Source organism: Engraulis encrasicolus, chromosome 10 (assembly GCF_034702125.1).
Source record: "Engraulis encrasicolus isolate BLACKSEA-1 chromosome 10, IST_EnEncr_1.0, whole genome shotgun sequence".
NCBI lineage: Eukaryota > Metazoa > Chordata > Actinopteri > Clupeiformes > Engraulidae > Engraulis > Engraulis encrasicolus.
Genome location: NC_085866.1, coordinates 21,339,367 through 21,356,033, shown reverse-complemented (window position 1 = coordinate 21,356,033; position 16,667 = coordinate 21,339,367). Strand labels below are relative to the sequence as shown.

Genomic DNA, 16,667 nt, shown 5'->3' with positions numbered 1-16,667 from the left:
AATGGCAGAATTATGATAAGATGCGATATTGGAAAATTCATCCAATTGTGTTGAGTAGAGTCGGTCGACATGTTATGTTCAATTCCTAGCTTGTAATTATGACACTGTCAATGTATATTTGTCACAGAATTTGCTTTCCGGGGGCCACACAGCAACCACTAGCCTCGGGGCCCCCAGGCCATCTTAATCTGGCCCTGCCAGACAGGATCACAGGAGCACTCTGTTAGGCCACACAGAGAAGAATTGTTTCCTTTAATAGCATCACTATCAAATCGCCAGAACTGACTCCACATGCTCGCCTCCCACCGCAGACCTTTAAAAAGCCAGGCCAAACAATGGCTGAAAATGTGAAACTTAACATCCTGGAAATCGTCAGAAAGGTTATAACACAGACGAGGGCTCAACCGCAGGCTGGGTCCAGAGCTATTTCTGACATTTTACTTTTGTGATGATCAATAAAACTCTGAACTGAAACTGAAATTGGGAGGGATATAAGATATGCCGGTGTGCTCAACATACTTGGTAGGCTATACTGTAGCCTATTTGCATGCCAATAGGCTGTAACAAATCTTTAAAAATTAGGCCTAAAAAATCAATAGTGAATGAGGGGCGGCGGCACCCATTAAGGACAATGATGTGGAAGTTAACCACGTGTTTTTTTTTTAAATCCTAGGCCTACTTTTTGTACTTTTTGTGACACTACATGGACATTAAAAAAAAGGTTTGAAAGTGAAAAGTGAAAGTGAAAGCCCATTGGGAAACTCCAACTCCCATTGTCATTGTGACAAAGCACTCCACAGCACACAAGTGAGCACTGCACACTGCACACAACGAAATTGCATTTTATGCCTCACCCATGCAAGGGGGCAGCCCTCAGTGGCGCCCCATGGGGAGCAGTGCGGTGGGACGGTACCATGCTCAGGGTACCTCAGTCATGGAGGAGGATGGGGGAGAGCACTGGTTGATTACTCCCCCCACCAACCTGGCGGGTCGGGAGTCGAACCGGTAACCTCTGGGATGGAAGTCTGACGCCCTAACCGCTCACCCATGACTGCCCATTTGCACACTCCTTTGGATTTTTTCTTCTTGAAGTTCTTTTTTCTTTTTATTGACATGATGACGTTTCCTCAGAGGAGGAAGGAGGAGTCACTTTTTTGTTCAGCACCAGGGATTGTGCTAGCCTGGGCGAAAGCCCGCTGTGCCCAAGCAAACGCCAAAACTGGCATGAACATAGCCTAAACATAGCAATATGAATAGGATTTGTATAGCACATTATCACACAGAAATGTCATTCAATGTGCCAGGGAGAAATGTGCTAAACATATTGAGATAGAGAGATAGATGAGATAGTAACATGTAGAAATGGTGCTAATACTTGGTTAAATCAATAAACATGAAAGCAATGAAAGCCTAATTGGGAAACTCCAACTCCCATTGTCATTGTGACACAGCACTCCACAGCACACAAGTGAACAGTGCACACAACAAAATTGCATTTATGCCTCACCCATGCAAGGGGGCAGCCCTCAATGGTAGGCTATCCCAAGGGAGCAAACTGCAGCAGTGCAGTGGGACGGTAGGCCTACCATGCTCAGGGTACCTTGGTCATGGAGGAGAAGGGGGGAGAGCACTGGTTAATTACTCCCCCCACCAACCTGGTAGGTCAGGAGTCGAACCGGCAACCTTTGTGCTTGGCCTACAAGTCCCCTTAACCGCTTACTGATGACTGCAATAGCATATAATTAATAAAAAACTTAATAAAAACTAGTGATCATCTAAGGTTTTCTCCGCGGCAAATACGGGCAATGAAATAAAAATAAATTAATGAACGTAATTAAGTAGCCAAATCAACAGGGCTGTCAACAGGGCAACAAGGGCTGTCAATTTGAGTCCACATTATACGTCATCGCGTTTTGTTATTTTGGACCTCGTGAGGACACGTAGAAAACAGAGCACATGATCAGCTGGAAGTGCAAATTCCTGAAGCCCATCAACATAGCTTTCTAGTCGTGTTGTCGAGTAAATAACAGTCGTTTGTCCATTATAAATAGCTTTTTGTTGATTTGCCATGGAGTCTACGCTTGAACAGCATCTTGACGACACGTAAGTTGTGAACAGCACCTTTTCCGGAAGAGAATCACTGGTCGCAAAATAACAGTTAGCATAGCAGCTGCATGACAACTTTTTTGCAGGTTTATCTAACAGTGCTGTGCTTTTGTCATATTGTTTTGTGGTCTAGTATGAAAAATCCTGCCATCGTTGGCGTTCTGTGCACGGACCAACAAGGACACAATCTAGGCTGTAAGTAGGCTATGGCATTAACGTTTTGACAGCCGTCATTAGTCAACTGGGAAATGTCAACATCCTCTGTGGAGTTGCTATCATTGGCTAGTTTGCTAAATGCCAAGGCAGTCTGTAGGTGTGCCCCCCTTTTAGCGAAGCTTTAATTGGAATTTGTTCTGCTTTCTGTTTCTTACCTATGTTGCGCATCCTGGATCGGTCAAACCTGCAGGCAGAGGATCTCTGTCGGATGAGCATGGCGGTGTGGTGTCTGTCTTGGCGAGGCAAGCGGCCACTCTCACCCGAGACCCAACGGATTTAACTCCCACTGTGTGTCTGGAGTCTGACTCTGGGTAAGATCTGAAATTAGTCATATACATTGCAATTTTGATGTGATTGCTCTTCTTGTAATGAAATGTGGGAATTGACATTCAATGCTCCATAATCACAGGCCTATTCTCTCTAAATATAATTGTCCTGCTCTCACTGAAACCATAGGGTGAACAATAAAATCTCCCCAGACCAACTTTGGCTTAGTGCAGGAAAATAACAGGCGTATACGGTACATTGCATTAGCTTAACTAGGATTGTAATTAGTGTAATGTGAATGGAAAGCTCAGTAGGATTTGACATCCAAGGCCCTTTCTCTAAAACACCTGACATACGCTGCACATTTGTTATTGTGTGGTTTAGATAACCTTCTGCAAGTTCTCTTTCCATTGTGTTTTCATCAAGATCTTGTATTGACGGTGGTAGAGTCTGCATGCTGTGTAAAGCCTTTTCCAGCATATCCCAAAGATTCTCACTGAGGTTGAGGTCTGGACTCTGGTAGTCAATCCATGTGTAAAAACTATGTGAATGCTGCTTGAGTCATGTTCGAATATGTCCGTCACCGTGCCATCCGAAAGCAAAGAAAACATCGATGGAATTATCTGTTCATTCACTATATTCAGGCAGTCAGCTGTGCTGATTATTTGACCACATACTGAACGTATCTGAAGCTAGACTTGGCATCAAACATTTCGGTGATTGCTGATGTCCATGATTTGGTTCTCAAACAGACGTAACATCTTTTACATGGCAATGGGATTTCATCTAATGAATAAGAAGCAAGTCCGTACACCAGAGTGGTTAAGGGAGCACAAGGCGACATATTTACACAAGGATTGGCTTCCACACAGTCCACACCTCAACCTAATTGAAAATCTATGTCATGTGCTGGAGAAGGCTTTGTACTGTGTAGAACGTTACCATCATCAATACAAGATATTAAATTAATGCAAAATTAGATGGAAATAAATCCAGACATTGCTGAAGTGTATTAAAACAATGCAACACTAAATGTGAGGCTTAATCAAAGCTAAAGGCAGTCCAACAACACATTAGTGTACTTTGGCTTGCACTGTGCAAACTTCAGAGTATATACCAATACATTTGCAGGTCAATGTAGACATCCTACTAAGTGTAGTTTAAGTAATCTAACTGGAGATGTTATATAAAAAATGTTTTTGTTTTAGTAATTTGTAAAATTAGTTGTATCTTAGTGCTCAGAGAGGTTTTCAAATGCATTGAAGAACATGAAAGTATGAAGTGACCTGCTGCTGCCAAGCCCCAAAACTTACCTACACCACCAGTAACCCAACAATTCTATCTATGCATTTAAAAAAAGAATCAGGCTTAATCTAGCCATCAAAGACTAATTGTCTTTGGATCTTTTCAAAGCACCCAAAGTGCTGGTGAAGGGGGACTTGTGCAACCACTGCCAATTATAGACTGGTACTGTAGCACCAGGCCAGATTGTCCATGGCTGGTAGGCTGGGCCCACACATATACTAACTGTGACACTGCACAAAGTTTCACTTTTCATTCAGTCTGTCTACGGCAGCCATTCTCAAACTTCAGAAGACCAAGGCCCACTTGAAATGTGAAAAAATTGTGGGGCCCACCCAATATATAATATAATATAATATAATATAATATAATATAATATAATATAATATAATATAATCATAATATAAATCAGTTATTAATAATAGTAAATCATAATGAATAATTAATAATAATTTCTATGCATGTGTGTGTGGTTTTCTGAAAGGGAAACAAATGATAAAGGATACAATTATAAATGATGATAAAGGATGAAATTAACAAGAAACAAGCCAGCATTCAGGCTCAGAGAAATATGCATTAGCTTGACATGGCCTTTGTGAGCTAAAAACTAATGCTGCTTGATAGTTAGGAAATACTGTAGCCTAAGCCTAGGAAGTCAAAATGGCAATCCCCTTACAACCGACTGAAAAATTATTACAAATATACATTGTACACATACATCAACACCTTAAGCATGAAAATACACCATATCACGATGGTAGATAGAAAATGTAACGCTGTACATCGCGGGTGTAACTCGTGCAAAATAATTTGCGGTAAAATATTACCTCCGTGATTGAAATAATGACACAATGTTTAAACAATGTTTAAACCCTGCCTAATAGTACTCCATAACACATAAAAACACCAAATAAGGAAGTATACTCACGTTTCTGGACGTACAAAAGAAATCACTAAACAACATGTGATTATCTAACCAACATTTGAGGATAATTTTTCCAGGTCCGTCCTCTGCGGCCCACCTGCTGTACCGCAGTTTGAGAATCACTGGTCTACGGGCACGTTCTAGAACAATGGTTCTTAACCTGGGGTGTGGGCATCCCCTGGGTGTACGGCAGAGATTTCAGGGGGTGCACGGAATATTGTTTGTGTTGAGATTGTGACCAAAATTATTTTGGCGAACATTATAATTAGGCCAAATCAAAACCAAATTAAAACCTTCTTTTGGTCCCCATGACGGGTCATTAAGGTATTGATTCAGGCAAGAATGGTTGTAATTAATCACTTAAATCATTTTTATTGTGTATTCATGTGTAGAGGTTTGAGCTGGTGGTGCGTGGCTTGTCTTGGTCACAGGTAAGTGAGTGCGTTAAAAAAAGAGGTTAAGAACCACTTTTCTAGAACATTTCAAATACTGGCGAGTACTGGGGAACCAGCCAATTTTGATAATTTTCAACAGCTCGATCGGGCGTGTTCAAGGCAATGACTGTGACGCACCAGTTCAGTTAGCAGGGGAGCGAAGGAGTGGGTGGTCTTATTGGTTGCAGCTTCAATCAGTAGCATACGGAGGCATTTGAAGGGGCTATAGGTAGGATTAAAAGTTTAATTAATCACTGTCCCGAGTCAGCCGATGCTTATTTGAGTCATTAGTAAGTGAACGATGACTCTCGCGACCACTTCCACGGTCCGCTGTCAGAAAACCCCAAATGCAACTTCTGACAGAGCGACCCGAACAAGTCCCGTGGGAAATACTTCTCATATGAAAAATCGCTTTTACATACTGTATACAGATTTGTATCAACTGCTGGCATTTCGTGATGAAAAACATTGTCACAGCGAGTTTATTTAAACAGCATTTTTTCATTACTGTGTAGATTTTGAGAAAGGCATGCCATGTACACCGCCCAAATGATGCCATCCTAAATTGTGCCCCTTTAATGAATACAAGCAAGCTAGACACCTCCATTGCATCTCCTTTGGACAAATGGGTTGACTGTGCGATTAGGCCAGACCAAATGTTCACAGAGCTTTGAAGTCGTGATAGCCAGGGGGGGAAATTGGGGGAAGTCATGGCTTGATGGTTACGGAGGTGGACTAAAGATCAGAGGGTTTCTGGTTCGAATCCTAACCTGACCTCTCCCTACACCTCCATCCATGTCTGAAGTGCCCTTGAGTAAGGCACCTAACCCCACATTGCTCCAGGGACTGTAACCAACACCCTGTAAAATAAACTGTAAGTCACTTTGAATAAAAGCGACTTCAAATATTGGCACCACAGCACTCACTCATTGCCACTTTGAGGCAGGGAATGGATAATAAATGTACACGTGAGGATGATTCCAGACGATTTTTACACCTAATTTGTACATTTCCCTTCAGGATCTTTGTATATTACCATACAAAAATCCACCCGAAGTATACACTGTGTGTACCATATGACTGTATTGGTATTTAGATGTTTTCTGAAATCGCAATATATGACTTCTCTATGTTTATTAGATTTCAACAAAAAAAATGCCAGTTTCGGTTGCTTGCTCCCAGCTGTGCAAGCCTGCCAAAACTCAAGTAGTGCCTTTGCTTCATTCATATGATGTGAAGCCAGGTTGTTACTTATTCGTCCTTTCTGTTTATCTTGTTTACAGCAATGTTTTGATAAGATCACATGGAACCATCACAGTAGCCGTCCACAAGATTGCGTCGTGAAGAACGAATGCCCTCGTTTCCTCATCGTATTTATTGTTTTCCTGTCATTTGGTTGCAGAATTTGCCACAGCTTGGTTAGGCATCCTTGTATTTGTCTGAGATATCATAACATAATGTGGGGTATACACTGGGCAGGGATTGGTTTGTGAATAATGAAATGTTTTTTTTGCCACAGCAACTCCACATTATAATTGCTGAGAAGAATCATGAGCCTAATATGCTTAGCAGAGGCTGATATTTATTTTTAAATGAAATTGAATGTGCTAATAATGCATTAAGACCAAGCTGCCGTGATTTGTAATTTCCCTTGTGTGCTCAAGCCTTTATGAGAAATTTTGTCATAAGGAGTCTTCATGTTTCTGTTAACACATATTAACTAGTCCTGCTTCTTGTTTTGAATAAATTTGTCTTCAGTCAATAAATTCTATTTTAATCAACAATTACAGAATGCGAGAGTTGTTGTCAGATTCTGGTCAAGGTGTGTGTGCGTGTGCACGTGTGTAGGGATGGGGGTGGGGGTTAATTTGGAGACTCCATGAGACTAGTGATTGGAAAGCAGGTGTGCGTCTTAATATGTGACCTTGCCTCCTCCACTTGCGCTTGTCTCCTCGCCCCGCCTCCTGGCCCCTCCTCCGTGGAGAAAACGATAAAGTTTCCCAGCTGTCAGCCTAGCCACAACAGCTTTTGAGGGACTGTTTTTCATTCACCTTAACAATTGCAAACGAGAAAAAGACTCTACAATTGAGCTTTTGCAAGATATTGAAATATAATGCTGTTGTCAGTGATGTCATCATGATGAGAAGCGAGTGGAGGAGGCAAGTGGAGGAGGCAAGGTCCCATATTAAGATGCACTCCAGGACTTAGGTTTTCTGGGTGTGGTAGACAAATAAGCTACACACATTAACATTGCTCTGGGCACAGAAACCAAACTCACTCCTCGACACTGCTAAGGAAACGCCTTACAAAGCAGTGATGGAAGACAATGCACTTTGTTTACACGATGCATATGCATGTCGAGATTGGGAACTGTAGAAATGTACACAGAGATAGAAAGCACCTTACTAATCAGAGCAACATGGACTAGAAAAGAAAATGGCAATTGAAATAAAGTATATTGCAGAGTTTCATAAAATAGGCAAGAATTAAACATGTGAGTCTATATTGATATTTCAGAGAATGTATTACTGTTATTTACTGCTATTTACTGTTAAACCACTGCCCAAACAGTATTAAAAGAATATCTAGAAAATGTTTGAACTTGACCATACAAAATACAACATCTGTCTTAAGAGTATAACAGTTTGAGATGTATAAATGATACAACACTTCAGTATTGTTGAAGAATTTCCTTAGAGGAGTGTAGTGACCCTTGTCTCCCACTAGGGGGACTAAAGGATGAGGATGCTCTGCCACACACCATGCTTGAGCGCCTTTTGACTTTTCATAGCAACAGTGTGTGTAGACCACACAGAGTGGTCCATCCATATAATTTATTTGCACCCTAATACATTATCATAATAGTTTATATTAGTCACGATGTTTGGATAGCTTATCTTGTTTTGTCAATATTATTTCAAAAACCATGATGCACAAGTCTAGCTGTAATAAATTTGCCTGGAGCAGAATCAGATAGGCCTAATATGCCTGAATGAATGAATATCGAATAGGTGTGATTAAGGCACACCTACTGTCTGGCTCTGAAGGAGGGGAAAGCAGGATGGCCCACATGGTCATTCATCTCCGTTGAAATTTAAACAGTCACTTAAGGGTGAAAACGTGGCATGTGCACATTTAGCTGCCTTGGTGGCACCAAGACAGATCTGGAGAATCTGTAACGAAGATTGAGATGATTAAGCTGACCTACAGTCTCAATGATTCATTAAGTTCTCCTTACGTTTGTCACCCTTAACTTTAATGTTCGTTGATTATTAGCCAAACCCTTTGTCGAGTGAGAGGTCATCATTGTAGAGCCATTTTCAAAAAAGTAAAGGATGTTGGCAAGTTTACCCTCCCTATCCACAGACTCATAAATAATAAATAAATACAATAAACAGGATGTTACATATTGTGAGATTCAAGATTCAAGAATTTATTGCCATTGTCAAAAAGGCAACAAAATTGTGTTTGGGGTACAATACTTAGTATAGCAGGTTTCCAAGTAAAGTGCAAAACGAGGTAAAAGTGACACCAGTGCTTGACCCCCCCAGCCCCCCCATCCCACTTAAAGTGCAGCAGAGATAATACGACACCCCCCCCCCTCTCTCAAACATGCGTGCGCTTACTGTACACACACACACACACACACACACACACACACACACACACACACACACACACACACACACACACACACACACACACACACAGAATGTCCAAAGGATTGTGGCATTTTCTTTGGAAAAGGGGGTTGTTTCTGTAACTCATAAAATCATAATAGTCATAGGCTACATTAGGCGTACATGCGGAAAAAAAAGCCTAACCAAAATGTAAACACCTTCAAGTCTGGTTACACAGTACCACTACCCATGTCTTGAAACGCTTACAGCACGTGGGTTTACGTTTACATCACGTGGCTGTGAAATGTAACTGTGGGCTGCAGCCCTTTTGCGCTAGAAGGCAAAACTTTGCCATGAACTCTTAAATACCCGAGTACTCTCGACTCTTGCTCATTTTACCCAGACTTCTAATCACAAGAGGTTTCCCCGGCTCCGGCTCTGACGCGTCATTTGGTATTGACGGTGTGCTGCTGGTGCGCGCAGCCTCTGGGACTGCAGGCTACTGTTAAGTGGACTAATAATGCACGGGCGGACGTGGTAATTGCGAAATATGGTAAGGCTTCTGGAACGTCATTACTTGTTTTCTGTCAATAATTGTAAATAGAGATGTGTGAACACTTTTGATTTTAACTTTCATAGTGGTATGTAAGCATTTTTGTGCCCGTCATTTGGACTGATGTTCAGAACAAGCCTCAAATGGACTTGATGTCTCCACAAACAAGGCTGCAGTTACTTTGCGCTCAGATCAAGTTGATGTTCAGTCACAGTGAATTTTTCCCCCTTCCTCCTCAGTTTCAGCTAGGCCTATTTCCATCACAATTGGTCCAAAAGATCAATCTACTCTCAATACATATTTTGCGTAAATATGTGAAACTTGGAGATATATTGCGTAATATATCGCGCGTAAGATTAGAGGTGTAAAGACAAACTTGGATTTGAAATGTTCACCTCCCCACAAATCTATTTTAATAACCTTTTGCTGAACGGCTGTGCTCACTTCACGCAGAGCCGTCACACGCGAGACAGCATGGTACCCGGACCCAAACTCAGGTGCAGCGACTTCACTTGTGTAACCGGTAAGTAAAGTGCGCTAGCTGAAGTTGAACTGTTGAACAGATTGGTGCGCGCCACGGCCGGTATTTCGTCCCGGCACGTAATAAACTAAGCCAGGCTTTGGACTTTCATTACATAATGTCGGTGTTACTGTGTGTGCGCGCACCCATGCGTGCTGTGTAGTTGTATTGAATAGTTCACGCAAGGATGCAGTTCAGTCTGAAAATGCAGAAATGGTAATCAATAAGCAAAAATCGTTTCAGTTGTACTGCCCTCTCCTTTTACCTTTTGCCCACTTATTTTGAGTGAGTAGTTCAACGAAGTAGGCTACACACTTAAGTAGCCTACACAGTTCAAATGCCATTGATGATCACCTCTAATCAAGACTCAATACATGTAAAGAGACATGAATAGCAAGATATGGTGGTCCCCAACATAATAAATATAAAAGTACCCATTTAAAAGGTGGTACCTCCAATTATCGAGGGACACTGATAGATCTGTACATTTGCACAGTGAGATTGGTCATCTGCCTAACAAACTCCAGGTATCTCTTCACATGTCTATTAATAACAAACAGGAGACTTAACAGACCTTCCATAATTACATTGTCATGTCATGACACAGATGAATCCCTTGTTCGTTCTTTGCAAAATTCGATTGGATCTATAAATAGTTTTTCTTTTTCTTTATTTTTGGTGTCTTGTGTAACAATAGTCCCACAATTGGTCAGGGAGAGGCATCTGATCACCCCCTGCGGCATCAGGCTGTCACAAGCTCAGCTTTCATCCTCACATTGTGACATACTGCTGTGTGCGTGCTTGCGTGCGTGTGTGCGTGCATGCATGTGTGCATGCGCATACCGGTATGTGTGTATGCGCACGTGCGCTTAGGTGTGTGTGTGTGTGTGTGTGTGTGTGTGTGTGTGTGTGTGTGTGTGTGTGTGTGTGTGTGTGTGTGTGTGTGTGTGTGTGTGTGTGTGTGTGTGTGTGTGTGTCAGACTCATCCGGAAAGGGTTTGAGTCGTTTTCTTCTTGTTGTAGTCAATACAGTACAACAGCCTCTCAATTTCACCCAGAAATAACCCCTGAATGCAGTACGCTAGCCCACCCACCACACCACCACCACCATCCACCATCCACCTACCCACCCACACACTCCCCAGCCCAGCCCAGCCTAGCCCAGCCCAGCCCATGTTGCTGTATGCAGTGCTGGCACCGGGCCAACCCAGCTCCCCCTGCCCTGCCCTGGGATGACTTCAGTTGACAGAGGAGGAGGAGGAGAAACTGCTGGGAGGATATGGTACCTTAAGTACTGTGTTATTTCCCTCTCACTCCTACGCTACACTGCACTACACTGGACTACACTACACTACTCTACACTACACTACACTACACTAGGCTGTGCTGCGCTGCGCTGCAATACACAACGCTCCACTGCACTGCACCTCACTGCACCCCACCCACTGCCTCACGTTACCTGAAAAACAGTGCAGTTAAACACTGGGCGCGTTCTGTCCGGGATTCCCTGTGATGATGGCATATGTAAATGTAGGAGACACTGCCACCTTAAGTACTGTGTAATACCCCCCACCCACCCACACACACACACAATCACTACCCGCACCACTGCACCTCACCCACACCCCTCTTCCCTTCCCTTTCCTGTCTCCCGTTTTCGCCTGAGCACTGCAGAATGTTGTTGTTAAGTAGTAGCCTACTGGTGGTCCACAGGGGCTGCCTCAAATGGCTCGACAGAGGCAAGGAAGACAGACCTACAGACCTGCTACAGTAGCACTGCATAATACCCACCCACCCGCCCGGCCCAACCCATCTTCTTCTCTTCTTTTTGCCTGAGCACTGAGCACTGCAGTATGTTGCAGTTAAGTACTGTGGCTGCCTCAGATGACTTGACAGCAGAGGCAAGGAGAAGAAGAAACTCCTCAGTAGCTGCGTTACAACACCCCCAACACCCCCCCCCCCCACAACACACACATACATCTTGCTCGCCAGCAGGGCTGGACTGGGGGAGAAATAGGGTCCGGGCACTTTTGACATAAAGGGGCCCCTCATAATTAGCGGCGCAGAACTGACTCACTGGTGGGCCCGGGAAATGCCCGGTAAGTCATATGGCCAGTCCAGCCCTACTCACCACCTGTGCACGTACCCTGCACACCCACTAGGCTATGAGCCGAGGGGTCGACCGGTGCCATCTGGGGGGGGGGAATGCTAGCAATGTTTTTTGGCAAGGTATATCCCCCCACTAGTAGAAAAAGCTTGATAGCAGTCATGGGGTGGTAGCGAAATCACTTTTTTCAGCTCTTGAAGTTACTACCCCCCTATAATAAATACTGTTTTTTAATATCGGCTGTGTATGTAGTTATGGCTTATGTTGGGGGTATTGCCAATATTCTATACCATCGTGCTTGTTATCACTGGAAAGGGGACCTTTCAGGCTTTCATTTAAGCCCATTACGGAATCTGTCTGACATACACAGAAGCCACAGCACGTCATTAAACCAGAAATAGCTCCCATTTTCACACAAATTGTGCCTAAACTGTGCACTTTCGTTTACATCTGTGGCATGAAAGAACACCAAGGACACCAAAGTTAACAACCTCAATACTCAGGGCACTCTGCCGATTCAGAAAATGTATAATATGCCCGTACTATCATTTAGTATATGTTTGTGAGAGCCTTAAATGTCATTTGTGCAACCAGCAAAAATGTCTTCAAAATAGGACCCAATAGAATGGACTAATACAATGACCGGTATCACTTTACTTAAACAAACTTTGTTTATACTGTAGTTCATGTGAATGTACATTACATTCACAAGTTGTTAAAGTATTCAATTATTGTAGTGTATGTGAAGAAATACAATCTAAACGGTAGGCCCTGGAATGATAGGGCATTGGGTAACACTTTACTTAAGCCACTCAGATATGGTATCTCATTAACAGAATTTAGATAAATGTTTTGCAGTTGCACGAAAGAAGGTCCAGGACAGCTTGGGGTATCAATATTCTATACAATAGCGCTTGGTATTACTGGAAAGGGGACCTTTCAGTCTTTCATTTAAGTCCATTGCTGAATCTTTCTGACACACAGAGGTCACAGCATTTCATTAAACCAGACATAGGTCACATTTTCTCACAAATGTTGGCTAAATTGTTTGATTTCATTTGTCTCTGTGGCATGAAAGAACGCCAAGGACACAAAATTAGACAACCTCAATACTCTGTGGACTCTGTTGATTCAGAAAATGTATAATATGCCCATACAATTATTTTGTATATGTTTGTGAGGGTCTAAAATTTGACTTGTGTAACCACCAATAGTCTTCAAAATAGTAGCCAATGTAACAGGTCATTAGCTGGAAATATCAGGCCTTTTTTCCTGCAAATGTTTGTGCTGACATTCACAGAGGTCATTAAACCAGTAATTTCTCGGCCCTATCGTGGCCTAATGGTAGGGCACTGGTCTACTACGCGGCTGACCCAGGTTCGATTCTAAACCGTGCCCTTTGCCGACCCTCCCCCATCTCTCCCTCCTAATTCGCTTCCTGTCACCTCCTTCACTGTCCTGTCTCATATAAACAAAAAAATATAGGCATGCTGATGATTCAGAAAATGTATAATGTACCCATACAATATTTGCAGGAGCCTTTAAAAGGCCGTAATGATCCTCAAGGCCCTAATGACCTATTTTCTGACCAATTCTGTATTATCTCCTTACAGACATGCATACAAAGGTTGGATAAAAAGAAAAAATGAATGAATATATGTATGTATACATGGTGTATATACATACAGTATGAATGTATGTGCATAAGAATGTATAAATCCGCTTTGAAATGGTGCTGTTGTCAGTAAATGATCAAATTGCACATACAGTGCACTGTTTAATAATAGACCTATTGTCCTGCCAGACATTTCACAGATTACTGACCAAAAGCTTATTGAAGGAAATTGAAAAATATTGCCCAAAATTCAATATGGTAGCCCTTCCCCAAATGATCATTTCAAAGGTTACATTTTTGCCATACAGAAAAGGTGTGTGTGTGTGTGTGTGTGTGTATGTGTGTGTGTGTGTGTGTGTGTGTGTGTGTGTGTGTGTGTGTGTGTGTGTGTGTGTGTGTGTGTGTGTGTGTGTGTGTGTGTGTGTGTGTGTGTGTGTGTTTGTGTGTGTGTGTGCTACTAATATATACTAATATATCTAATATACTACATAGTAGATTACTTTTTTCAGCACTTTTCTGTTATATTCTCTTACAGATATTTTACCAAAGGTTGACTAAACAAACAAAAATAAGTTTGTTTTTGCTTCTTTGAAGCAGAGAATGGTCCTCCTACAATGGTGAAATGGGACATAGACAGTCAACTGCTGAAATAACTAGGCCTATGGTCCTTGCAATGACGTAAGCAAGCCTATAATATTCATTGATGAGTACGGTTCCTTTTTTTTCAGCACAATTACTTCCTATTGCCTAATGGACAAATGTATTCATTCATTCATTCTTTCTTTCTTTCTTTCTTTCTTTCTTTCTTTCTTTCTTTCTTTCTTTCTTTCTTTCTTTCTTTCTTTCTTTCTTTCTTTCTTTCTTTCTTTCTTTCTTTCTTTCATTTGATTAGGACAATACACACTAATCAATACATCAGTTAAAAAAACATCAATATAAATATGTCGGCATTTGCATAGTTGCCAAATCTCATCCATAATCCCAAGGCAGGTACCCATAATAAAAAAACAATACTGCATTACAGAAGACATGACATTTTACCACAAACACCAAATATACAGAGTAAAACAATGCTCATACTATTAATTAATAGGAGCAGGTCTGGTTTGTTTTCAGCCACTGTTTACGGGTCATTTTGAAGATGCTGATGTTGTCACACAGTCCGATATGAGCATGGCTGAACAATAGAAGGTGAATTTCGATTTTGCCACCTTGACATATCCTAAAGAAAGTGGTCAAAAATTGCTCAATTAAACATATACACAACAGTGCTGAAACTAGGGTATCTCAAATTCCCTCCAACATTCATTATGGTAGACGTTTCTGAAACTATTCCAAATATTTTCAAACATTTACCCACCCTTGCCCCCACCTGCTCTACAGTATCTCACCCCCACTCCCCACCCTACAGTGTCTTATCTCCCCAACCCCCCTCACTTTCCTTTAAGCCCCCCCCCACTCACCTACTGTACCCCCACGCCCCCCCCCCACTCAACAGTGCCCTCCCCCCTCACCTACCCCCCTTGCCCCCCCCCCCACTCAAAAGTGCCCTCCACTGACCTATCTCCACAACCCTGGCCTTGCCCCCCACCCAACAGTGCCCCCCTCAATTGCCCCCACTCACCTCACCCCTAATTCTCCCCCTTGCCCCCACCCCCCAACTCAACATCTGCATACAGTGCCTCCCCATGCCCCGCTCATCTCTTTTAGCTCCTTACGTCTTATGTCTCCTTACATTTCCTTACGTCTATAAAGAGATAGGACAGAATTTGACTTAAATATGTCATATTAATGATCATTATGGCCTTTTTTAAGGCTCTTACAATACATTGTATGGGTATATCATACATTGTCTGAATTAGCAGAGTGCCTTGAGTATTGAAATGGTTGGGGTTTGTGTCCTTGATGTTTTCCCATGGTTTACAGTACGTAGGGACTAAAGAAAGCGTACAGTTTAGGCGACATTTGTTATTATTATTTCTGGTTTAATGAAGTGCTGTGACCTCTGAGCATGTCAGACAGATTTAGTAATGATCTTAAATGAAGGCCTAATGCCAAGCAGTGATGCCAAGCAGAAACTTTGGAAGGAAAAAGGCCCAATATTTTCAACAGATGGCCTGCATGTATTGGCTATTATTTTGAAGACTTTTGCTGGTTGCACAAGTCAAATTTAACGCTCTCACAAACGCATACAAAATAATTGTATGGGCATATTACACATTTTCTGAATCAGCAGACTCCAAAGAGTATTGAGGTTGTCCAATTTTGTGTCCTTTGTGTTCTTTCACGCCACAGAGATAAACGAAAGCAGACAGTTTAGCCAAGAGTTGCTGGAAAATGTGAGCTATGTCTGATTCAATGAAGTGCTGTGACCTCTGTATATGTCAGACAGATTCACCAATGGGCTTAAATGAAAGCCTGAAAGGTCCCCTTTCCAGTAATACCAGGCACCAGGGTATAGAATATTGGCAATACCCCACGGAATGAGCCTGAACTAGACATGCATCCGAATTCAAAAATGGAATATAATAGAGGGGGGTTGTCACTTCAAGAGCTGAAAAAAGGGGTTTCGCTACCACCCCGTGACTGCTATCAGGCTTTTCCTAGTAGTGGGGGGATATACCTTACCAAAAAAAAATGTTAGCATCCCCCCCCCCCCCCAGATGGCACCGATGGCCAAAATTTGGGGCTGCGGCTCAAGGCCTACACCATTTTCCCACCACCTTGCTCATCCTTTTTCAGGACTGCAGAGTAGGGCTGCACGATATTGAAAAAAAAAATCGATACTCGATAAAAGCAAGCGTTACTTCGATAACGATATTTAAACGACATTTAAAATATAGCCGAGTGTTTTTCTTGTCACTAATTTGTCGGTCTGTGTGGGGGCGCGGCTTTGGTCATGGCGGCTGCTCGCATTCAGCTAGTGATTGGACAGCACAGAAAATGTTTACTTGTTATCGATAATTAAGTCATTTTTGCAATACGCATTTATCCACTCTTGAT

The 16,667-nt window shown here is 42.3% G+C and overlaps 2 protein-coding genes across 2 annotated transcripts in view; both read left to right on the top strand.

The window, feature by feature from the left end:
* The first annotated feature begins 1,929 nt into the window (after nt 1-1,929).
* Nucleotides 1,930-7,042, top strand: lamtor5 (late endosomal/lysosomal adaptor, MAPK and MTOR activator 5). Its single transcript, XM_063208388.1, has 4 exons — nt 1,930-2,103; nt 2,240-2,301; nt 2,513-2,633; nt 6,534-7,042. The coding sequence occupies exons 1-4, from the start codon at nt 2,069-2,071 to the stop codon at nt 6,592-6,594; spliced, it is 279 nt and encodes a 92-aa protein (XP_063064458.1). The 5' UTR covers nt 1,930-2,068; the 3' UTR covers nt 6,595-7,042.
* A 2,300-nt stretch (nt 7,043-9,342) lies between these two features.
* Nucleotides 9,343-16,667, top strand: part of slc16a4 (solute carrier family 16 member 4) — a 48,090-nt gene continuing 40,765 nt past the window's right edge. Inside the window, exons 1-2 of the mRNA XM_063209638.1 lie at nt 9,343-9,423; nt 9,877-9,946. The gene's annotated coding sequence lies outside the window, so the exon portion shown is untranslated. The remainder of the gene's footprint in view (nt 9,424-9,876; nt 9,947-16,667) is intronic.

Excerpts from the sequence above, each read along its gene's own strand:
- lamtor5 (XM_063208388.1), top strand. The coding sequence starts at position 2,069 with ATGGAGTCTACGCTTGAACAGCATCTTGACGACAC. Across the intron at positions 2,302-2,512 it reads ACAAGGACACAATCTAGGCT|GCAGAGGATCTCTGTCGGAT; the intron begins GTAAGTAGGCTA and ends TCAAACCTGCAG. Across the intron at positions 2,634-6,533 it reads TGTCTGGAGTCTGACTCTGG|CAATGTTTTGATAAGATCAC; the intron begins GTAAGATCTGAA and ends TCTTGTTTACAG.